The sequence below is a fragment of the Equus caballus genome, chromosome 14, assembly GCF_041296265.1.
Source record: "Equus caballus isolate H_3958 breed thoroughbred chromosome 14, TB-T2T, whole genome shotgun sequence".
Classification (NCBI taxonomy): domain Eukaryota; kingdom Metazoa; phylum Chordata; class Mammalia; order Perissodactyla; family Equidae; genus Equus; species Equus caballus.
The window spans coordinates 83,605,525-83,616,637 of NC_091697.1; the positions used below are offsets into that span (position 1 = coordinate 83,605,525).

An 11,113-nucleotide genomic window follows, 5' to 3' on the forward strand; every position below is an offset into this window, starting at 1 on the left:
TCAGAGCAAGAAAAGCACCACTTCCCTTTCACTTCTCTGGCTCTGCTCTCACTTTACTGAGGCCTTAAACGTACAAAAGGATTTATAGTAAGGATGGAATTGAGATGTAAAACGACTTTAAAAAATAATTATGCCTAATTTTTCAAATATCTAATCCTTTTCCTACAAAAGTGATACTCATTATTTTTTAATGTTACCTTCTAACATTTCTTATTAATTTATGTGTATATATATATGCATATATATGTGTATATATAGTAAATAGTTAATATGTTATTTATATATAAAATAGCCTTCAGGATAATATAATAACTTCTAGTTTTTGATTGTCTTAAATATGTCATCTTAAGAGAGATACAGTTTACTCTTGGTAAAGCAAGTCAGAAAAGTTCAGAAAATTATAGTAACAAGGCTTAGGTGAAAGTAGCATTTTCTTTCCCAAAGTCTTGTGCCATGTTAGTTAATTTAACTGTGGCATTTGTTAAAATTATAGTGTTTGTTCTTTGAAACTATTGTAGATAGTGAGATTGTCACTATGCATGCATTTCTTTACATCCTATAATAGAAAAGAAGAAAGCAGGAAAACTATTTGAACAATTATGACTATTGAAAGCAGTCTAGAATGTACAAGATCATGTAATTGTTATATTCTTATCAATTTGTTTTATAAGTCATGAGTCAATAATAGATTGCAAGTTAAAGTAATGGATACAAAAGTCAAATACAGATGATTCTGCTTCATACATATGGCCCCTTGTTTTCACTTGCGTAATTTCTTAAGGGTTAATTACTCTTTCTCAGCATTATTTGTTGTGTATGGATTAAGACTGTGTAAGACTGTTTGCCATGTCTAGAGATCACCTAATTTACAATGATAAAATATGTTTTCAAGATAGGCACTTTCAGTGTTTTCATGTCTAATATTTCTAGGTATATTACAACTGTTCCTGTATTGCAAGGAAGATAGAAATATCACCTACTGCAGCAAGTTCTCGTTTTGAAGCTAGAGCCGGAAAATGTGAAACTCGGTGTACAAATTTGCCTATATTCCTTGGCATTTTCTTTACTGCAATTATTTTTACCTTTATGTCTGGTACTCCTATAACTGTGGCCATCCTAAGGTATGTATTATGCTGTGAAATTTACCATCCCTAAGGAAAGATATTAAGTGAAAAGAAAATGGACTCGGCTTAATTTAGGGTTTGTATTGACCATTGGTGCTAATAACAATTCAGCCTTTACAAGATCATTAGTTCGGTGGCATTGGAAAAGCTATCTCATTGACTGTAGATGTATGAGGTTTAAATGAGATCATGCATGTGAAAGTGTCTTAACATTGCCTACCTGGCATGTGCTTGATGTTAGTTTCTCTGCTTCTGTCATGAGGCTTCAGTTGTAAGATGAAGATATGTTCAATTGCATTAGAGAATGATGGAAATACAGTGTGCTCCATATATGTCAGAATCAGAATGACCTGTACGTGTTGTGATGTTAAACTTTCCTGTAAACAGTGCTAAGAGATAAGAAGCTGGCTGTCACCGGGCTCTTTGTGGTGTTTTATGCTTTCAGTTGCTCTTTCTCCTTCCATACCACTTTATACAAATATTTTCTATCTGCCCTTCCATAAGCTCATGACGCTTTCTGTTCCCTTCCTAACAAACTCTACCTTTTCCTTCTTCAATTTTTATTCCTTGATACTCAATCACTACCTTTTCATATGCTTTTTGACAATTGGAAATTTTAGAGATTCTGTCTAAAAATGTTAATTAGTCTGTTGACATTACATGGAAATTGGAGTTATTTAGAGAATAGAAAATATACTTTTTAAAATTTTATTTTTGAAAAATTATCTATGTTGTCCTTCAACTACATATATTTTTTTAAAGACCAGTTGATCTCTTTTATCTCTCATCTAACTCCCTGTGTGCCAACATGATGTCTCATTCATCGTTGACAGTCATTATTTAAAGAATTACTGTTGAATCAGATTGAGTCTCTGGAACTGTTTTACGTTGCCTCATATTTGTACCCTTATCCCATAGGTATGATTTCTACCTCAAAGTTAGTAAGAGTTAGAGTAAGTATTATTTGCTTGTGACTTAAGTCCATGTGACTCGTAACTTAAACGATAGTCAAAAATAGGTCTTGTTAATGAATGTCCTTTCTCTCTTACATTTGTTAAAATTCATCCATATTCAATACATTTGTTAAAATTTATTTGACTCTTTTTGGTGTTACTTGTAGTATTTCAGTTCAGATAACATTTTTCTTCTTTTATAATTCCAGGAAGGTTGAACAGTATGTAAGCTGTTATGAATATTTTGTTTCTTTCATGTGCATAACATTTACTTTAATCTAGAAATGCTAAGCTGGTATAAAAATGAATTTGCTCAAAGAGTGAATATACTACACAACCATTTTTGGTCTCATGTGTATTTAATATCTGCAGGTGTGTTAATCAAAGGCAACGGTCTCTAGCATTAGGAATACAATTTATGTTGCTTCGATTATTAGGTATGCCGTTTTTCTTAATTCATTGGTAACTTGGTTATTTCCGTTCATTAGTGTTATTGATGTATTCATTTATGGTATGTGCGCTTTAATTTTTATTAATTAATTAATTTAAATGCACTGAAAACTATATAATTGCCATTGAAGAAAGCTGTTTTCCAATATTCAAAATGTAATATTATTTATGTATCACATAAGAAAATAATGACTTTACGTTTCACCTACCTGGTTGGTTAACTGTTGTTTCCAATTCTGTTGCAAATATAACCTTAGAGAGTATATCGCGATTATTTGAAATATAACATATGATCATCGACACTTTAATATACTCTATTAGCATAGTAAAAGAATATTTTACTCATATAAAACCTATTAATAACATAGATTATGATAGTCTTATTTATAACTACTGTAATTCCTTTCCTCACTGCATTTATCTCCATTTGGGATATGATTATATTGTGTTAGCAGTGAAAACTAATGAGTTAAAATATTTCAATAAAAACTGTGGCACAGATATTGTGGCTAGTTAAGAATTGATGGAAGAAAGCATTTATGCTAGAAAATTTTATAATGCTTCAGATGTAAGAGCAATGAGAATAAAGACAGAAACCTTAAGTTATTCACATAATTGGATGTGTGTATATTTATACACATAATATTACTATCATTTATGAAAACAAAAACCAAAAGCGGGAACATTAGAGATCACTCAGACCAACTAGACCAACTTTCCCATTTCTTAGATGAGTGAATTAAGGCCCTGAGAGATGCAGGGATTTGCCCATAGTTGCACAATTAATGGTGAAAATGAGACTAGGAAAATGGTCTGCTTCCTCTCAGTCCAGTGCTGTTTTGACTTTGTGATGCTGCAGCTCATGGAAGAACAGGCTGGATGTAGCTGGAATCTTTGTCTAAGAAATACCACTTAAATCATGTATTTGATTTGTAACAATTGAAGGCTCCTTAACTATGTGGAAGTTTAGTGCCTCACGACCTCACACAAGGGAGGGTCTGTGTGTTTAAGATAGTAGTACTCCTAGGTATGTTAGTATGAATGCGTGTGTGTTTGTGTGCGTGCACACGTGCACTCATGCATGTACATACATTTCAGTGTGTGTATGTATCTGTATACATACACCCACATTATACACACATGCTCATACACATAACACATATACTGTAGTTCAGCAGACTTATTTTGTGCCTCAATAATTTATTTTGATTTTTTAAAAGTATAATAGCTAATTTCAAAGACATTCATTAAATTAGAAAAGCAGTGAATTAAAATATTTACTTAACTAAATGTTACCTCAATATAGGCCAGAGATTTTTACTAAAATATTTTTTGAATTGATTAGAAATATATATTAATTATAGAATGTTTTATCTGTGTTTCTTTATATTCCTATTACTTGTACATGAACTGATTGATTTGCATATGGACAGATTAATACCTGTACTTATTTATATAAAATATATGTATAAACCATGTATATAAAAATCTTTAACTATAAACTGTAATCTTTATCCATGTGTATTTCACATATATTTCTTCTAGGCACAATACCTGGACCCATTATATTTGGAGTCACCATAGACAGCACATGTATTCTCTGGGATATTAATGAATGTGGAATTAAAGGAGCTTGCTGGATTTATGATAACATCAAGATGGCGCGGATGCTAGTGACCATAAGTAAGTGGTGACTTCTTGATAACTTTAGAGTAAATTGATGATGTCCAGAGGAAAACAAATCTTATTGTTACTTACTTAGGTTTTGACATCTTCAGTCCACACTGTTGGGCTATCTTACCGTCCTGAAGCAGAGATCAGTTATCATAGCATGTTATGAAAAGCTCAATTTAAAAAAAGAAGAAAATAACATTTTAGCTTTCATTACATCACTTATCACATAATTATTTTTTAACAACTTCTGTCAAACTCTTTTGGGAAGTCTGACGAAAAGCTAAAAGAGAATTCTGACAAACTCTCTGGAATGATTCTTCTCTAGGTACTTGGGCTTTGGAAAGCACAGAGTTGAGGTAGGGAATTATCTTTTGGCTCTAAGCCACATTTAAGAAACGTCTTTTTGGTTTTGTTTTTCAGGAAGATTAACCCTGACCTAACATCTGCCACCAATCCTCCTCTTTTTGCTGAGGAAGATTGTTGCTGAGCTAACATCCGTTCCCATCTTCCTCTACCTTATGTGTGGGATGCCTTCCACAGCATGACTTGATAAGTAGTGTGTAGGTCCACACCTGGGATCCGAACCGGTGAACCCTGGGCCACCGAAGCAGAATGTGCAAACTTAACCACTGTGCCACCAGGCCGGCCCTTAAGAAACCTTTTTATAGCATAGAAAGTTAGCTGTAATGTTTAGCCCTCTTGCCTTTGGTAGTCTGCTGGCTGTATCATCTTGGTTAAGCAATAAATGAAAATTAAGATTCAGAAAGTAGAGCAATGCATCTAATTTATAAGAGTAAGATAAAATTTTAAAAACCACACGAGAAATTAGAGTATTTAAAAATAGAGAAATCTTGGGGCCAGACTGGTGGCATAATGGTTAAGTTTGCACACTCCGCTTTGGCAATCTGGGGTTTGCAGCTTTGGATCCCAGGTGCAGACCTACACATCACTCATCAAGCCATGCTGTGGCTGCATCCCACATGCAAAAAATAGAGGAAGACTGGCACAGATGTTAGCTCAGGGACAATCTTCCTCACCAAAAAAAAAAAAAAAGAGAAATTGTAGATAGAAATATATGTGTGTGTGTGTGTGTGTGTATACATATTTACATAATGTCTGATTTTCTTGTGATTGTGATTATTTTGGCACATGCATAAAGATATCTTATTACTCTTACATGTGCTAAAACCCAGAGTATACTGTCTGAATTTATAATGACAGTGTAATAAAATATCCACTAAAGAAATAAATACATAAATCCAAAAAAAATTAGGAGAGTAAATGATTGACTAGCATAGGCAAAATTAATCTTCCCACCACTTTTATCTGCTAAAAATTTTTTTATTCAATGTGTTTTATGTTTAGAAATTCATTTAATTAATTATGTTTATACTTTTTGACCAGAAGATATAGATAAGTTCTTTTTCCTACTCTGTGATGAATGTGAGAACTTTTTCTCACAAAACATACATACCTTTAAATTTTCCAAAACATTTTAACAGTAGTACCTCTGTAATTAATCTTGCCACAAATCAAGAAATGCTTAGCTCAATGAGATTACTGTTTTTCAAATACACATTTTGAGTAAAATATTAATGATTAACACAAACAAATTAGCCCTTGCAAAAACTACATTGTGAGGTCATTTAATTTATTCAACTGGCACTTAAATGCTTGTACTGTAGCCAGAACTAGTTTCTCTTGAGATAGCCGAGCTCAGAATCAGAGCTCTTTGAAAACAAATCAAAGCTTGTGAAGTGAATCTTAATAGTGTATTTTTCATTGATACTTAAAAGTAAATTTGATTGAGTATTGAATCTGATGTATTACCATAGAGCCTTTCTCCTAAGAACTCCAAAGCCTTCTTTATTTTTAGAATTATTTTCCATCATGGACACAAAAATTCTGCAACTTATTCTTAAGGTTCGAGAATGTTGTAAGCTGTTTTCCTGTGTCATTGACTTTTGGTTGCTTGCAAGTTTTTATAGCTGTGGTATTGTGTTATAGTTAGAAATAGAACATAGGTTTACTTAATTCTATACAACGCATTTTAAAAGAATGTACAATCATAACCAAGAATAAAATAATCATTGTACATTTTTATTGTTTAAAAAGAAAATAAAGGCTAGTTTATTGAATTGTATACAGATGTTTTATTGAAGAATATCACCTTTCTCCCTAAAGGTTTAAAAATTTAAAACATAGAACCATAATGCCTATATACTTCTTCTCTTTAAAGTAGTGAGTTGCTATTCATGAAGAATTTCTCAATGAGGATTTATTTTTGTAATAATTAAAGGCCTGAATGCATGATTAATTTTTGTTTTTATATTTAGGTGTTATTTGTAAAGTTATCACCATTTGCTTCAATGGGCTTGCAGTCTTTTTGTATAAACCACCACCAGAAGGCGCAGATGTGACATTTCAGAGTCAGAATTCAGTTGTGACTACTGTTTCAGTAGAATGTGATCTCAACAAATCAAGAAATTAAGGGTGAAACAGAAAAAAAGGAGACCATTTTACAGCTGGAAAATTGGCCTTCATTTGTGAGAATGCACAAAGCCATTGCAGCATTATCTACCCAATATGGACAATGATATTTTAAAAATTGGTATTTTTAAATAAATGTGTTTTCTGTATATGTATGGACTCTTATTTATTTTTGTTTTAATGTAAGAAACAGATGTGTGCCTTCAAAGCCCACCAAAAGCCTCAAAACACACACACTTCCCATTGTCTAGGTTTGAAATCCCCAGCTAATAAACTAAACTAGAAAAAAATGCCAATGACTAGTTAAGCGGTTTACATTTTAAAAACAAAGTGATGTTTCTATCCCTCTTACAGCTTGTTTTATTTTAATTATCATTGCCAGTAGTTTGAGCTTATTTAGAAAATTTATAGTGTAAAAATTTAAGCTAATTGAATTTGTGATAATTTTCAAAAACTATTGAAAACCCATGAATTTAAAGCTGGCTAAATAATATTGTTTTTAAATTTACAGATACTAGTCTGTCCTTTATCACATAAAATTTCTGAACTATTAGAATATAGGTTATCTTCTTTGTATTCCGGTATATAATGAATACAGAAATATCAGCATTGTATACACATTATTTTCACTTTAACATAATAATTTCAGGAGATAATTTGTTGATATTGCTGATTTTTAGCACTTACCTTTTATGATTATGCGATAGTATTATTCAATTACACGTCTTCCAGCTTCAGTAAAGTGCCAATTAGACATGAAAAGATTTCTTTCCTTTTTTAATGGTTTAGATGCGTTTTATTGTTGTTTTTTTTTTAAAGATTGGCACTGAGCTAACAACTGTTGCCAATCTTTTTTTTTCTTCTCCCCAAAGCCTCCCAGTACACAGTGGTATAGTATAGTTATGAGTGCCTCTGGTCGTGCTATGTGGGATGCTGCCTCAGTGCTCATCATGGCCTGATGAGCGGTGCCATGTCCACACCTGGGATCTGAACCGGCGAAACCCCAAAAGCTCTGCCAAAGCAGAGCATGCGAACTTAACCACTCGGCCCGGGGTCAGCCCGTTTTTCTTTTGAACAGATCTCTTAGTGAACTATTGATTACTGTTTATATACTCAGTACTTTAATTTTTCTCATTTTAAAAACTGATCACCTAGTATATTACCGATAGCACCTAAAATAGTGCTTTGCTCCTAATAGGCATGTATTATTGTTTGATTAAAACATTAAACTCTGCTGTTTAACTGACTTAATTTATTTGAAATAAAGTATTTCACATATCTGATAACATTATAACACTCTTATCAGGGTCAGATTTAGGCCAACGTTATCTACTCAGAATATGGAGGAAATAAATCAGTGAACATCAACAAAAATAACTTCTACCTGGTCAAGAATTATCCCAATTAAGAAAAGTGTTGAAGTTCATATGCATTTGAAATTTTCATAAAATAAGGTTATTAATTTAATAAGATTAATTATCGGCTTTCCCCTAGGTTAGCCTTTTACGTAAGCAGTGTGATCAGAATAACAAACAGAGTAAAGACCAGGTGGGAAACCAGGATCAGAAGGACTAGTAATTCACAGAGTTCAAGAGGTTATGTTTGGTAGTAGTCTGTGGCCAATGATGATTCAAGAAACTAGTAGCATTTATAAATGGAAATGCAAGAAGGAATGAATTAGAGTTAGGTTAGCAAGCACCCTTGAATATTAGAGCGTTAGAGGAGCAGTGGGTCAGGAATCAGAGACAGACCTACTTAAACCAGGAATCTATAAACACCAGAGGTGCAACCAGATGGGTAGTCAAAAACCCAGGTATTTGGGAAGCAGGAATTTGATAGCAACCAAAGAGACAGGGCGAGGCAAGCTGGAGAACAAACATGTGATACCTCAATTCAGAAGCAATCTCCCACCTGGCCAGACACATTTTACGTGCTGCCCCCTGTTGGCGCCACGGCTAAAGTGAGAGTTTAGGCTGGCTGTGTCTTACATGTGGAAGCAGGGAATTGAATAGAAAAAATTTCTAGCTGTAAAATAGCAGCGAATCCTCAGGAACTCAGTGATGGAGATGCGAAACAGCAGCAAGAGGGGAAACAGAATGACTATAGAAGCATGTTAGGGCAAGGCCACGTAATTTAGAGAGAAGAAAAAGTCACCCCACACGTAGAAATAGTTTGATGCACAAGTCACAAAATAATTGGCGTTCATAATGATTTTTAGTTATCAAGGATTGCATTGTATTCAGTGCACTCAATTTTCTAAGATAAATTTTTACCAACTTCTTAATAAAAATGGTTAAAGTGAAAATAATTTTGCACTCAAAGTCAGACTCTTATTTATAATATAAATATTTACAAAGAATACCTCCTTTCATGATAGGGCAGTATAGACACTATTGTGATTTATAAACATTATTTATACTTGTGGATTCACCGAGATGATCTGGGTTGGTATTATGCTACTTTTAAAACAAAATTTTTCATAATATATATTTTTCACAATTTATAATGATTTTTAAGTGTGCTTGAATCTAAAAGTTGACCTATGGTGATTTTTGTACATAATTGGATGTATGTCTTAAAACTTTTATCTTAACACTGGAATTTCCTTAATTATAGGAAATACAAATGTAACGTTTTTATACATGGAAAGAACTGTATACAACTGATTTAGCTATGTAAATTAGAGTATAATATAAATAAAATTTTAACTCTTTTCTTTCAAGATTTTCTTTATTGTAAACAATTATGCAAAATGTATATATGCATTTTTTAAAGCCAGAATGTTTGTACTAGATTAAGTGTTTAACCTTATTAAATGGCACGTTTTGAAATATGATTTACCTCTGTTTATGAATACACGCACATTTGATGGTTGGGAGAGGGAAAATCAGTGTACTTTTGAACTCGGTGAATGTAATTTATTTAATCCAATGATTTCTGGTATCTCAACAGGTGTATTTAATCCTATATAAACCACATTCATTATGAAATAAACACTAAAATTCTTTCACACAGTAGTTTCCACGTATGACAGATGGATATACAGGTTTCCCCGCTATCCGAAAGTCCGCTTTACGCCACTTTGTTTTTAGGAAAGACCTACATTAATACCTATTTTTGCTAACCCAGAGAAATCTGAAGAGGATATTCACTTTTGCATTGGCCACTTCTTTTGCAGGGAGCCGGTCCGGAGGCGGCGCGCATGCGGAGCAGAGCAGCGACAGTGGCGCCGCCAAGCTCCTTCTCCGGGAACCACACCCAGCCTCTCAACATCAAGCTCCACCGCTTTGAGCAGTGTCTGCGCGCATCTGTGCTTTATCTCGATTTATTTGGGTAGGTTATTTTGGGGGTCTGGGAATGCTCAAAAATTTTGCCCATATAAATAAATGGTAATTACACCTTTGCTTTACTCCTCTTTGGCTGGGGCAAGATTTCATAGGAACACTCTACTTTCAGATAGCAGGGAAACCCGTATAAGATTTACAGGAGCAGGATCCGTGTTGCAGGTGGTTGGTTGTGCAATATCTCACACCGCAAAAGTGATGTGTTTTGGAAAGACTAATTTGTCTTGGGTTATCAAAATAGTATAATTTTGTACTATTTTTTTTCCAAAGAAATCAGATTGGACGTTAATTTTTGATGTCCTTTTTCCCTCACTACAACACGTTCAGGCTCCTTCAGCCTTTTTTTTGGTGAGGAAGATTGGTCCTGAGCTAACATCTGTTGCCAATCATCTTTTTGCTTGAGGTAGATTGTTGCTGAGCTAACATCTATGCCAGTCTCCCTCTATTTTTTTTGTATATGGAATGCTGTCACAGCATGGCTCTATAGGCAGTGTGTAAGTCCACACCTGGGATCCAGGCCTGCAAACCCTGGGCTGCCTAAGCAGAATGCACACGCTTAACCACTAGGCTACTGGGCTGGCCCTTCCTCCAGCCTTTTTTGTGCCCAAAACAATAAACATTAACTTTACATTACATTTGAGTGATCAAAAATAAATAAAAGACAATCTATTTTTTAAAACTGAATCAGTAAATTGGATCAAAACATTTTAGTGTTTTAGCTAAAATTAATTTAGCTTATAAAAATTATCCTCAAGAATTGACATCCTAATTTTTTCTTTTTAGATTTACTTGTCTGACTTTCTTTTTTAACCTTTATTTTGTAATAATTTTAGACTTATAAAAAGTTGTAAAAATAGTACATACAAATCCCCTTAAAGTGTTACTCAGCTTCCCTTAATGTTAACATTTTACATATCCATAGGACAATTATCTAGACCAGGAAATCAGCATTCGAGAAATAGTTAATCCACATCTGCAAAAGGGCTTGGCAGAAATATTTCCTGTGATGGTGATGCTAGTGTCTTTTTTCAGAATTGTTTAACTGTGCATATTAAGATGGTGCATTTTGAGTTCAGTT

General features: G+C 33.5%; 1 protein-coding gene across 2 annotated transcripts in view; it reads left to right on the top strand.

The window, feature by feature from the left end:
* SLCO4C1 (solute carrier organic anion transporter family member 4C1) overlaps positions 1-6,840 on the top strand; it is a 61,786-nt gene extending 54,946 nt beyond the window's left edge. Inside the window, exons 10-13 of one of the 2 annotated variants that reach the window (XR_011425664.1) lie at positions 931-2,077; positions 2,450-2,514; positions 4,073-4,210; positions 6,538-6,840. Coding sequence is in view for 1 of the 2 variants with exons in the window: in XM_023617924.2 (XP_023473692.2) it covers positions 931-1,121; positions 2,450-2,514; positions 4,073-4,210; positions 6,538-6,692 (549 nt within the window). In the remaining variant the exon portion in view is untranslated. The remainder of the gene's footprint in view (positions 1-930; positions 2,078-2,449; positions 2,515-4,072; positions 4,211-6,537) is intronic. The other variant, XM_023617924.2, reaches the window with a different exon arrangement.
* The last annotated feature ends 4,273 nt before the right edge of the window (positions 6,841-11,113 follow it).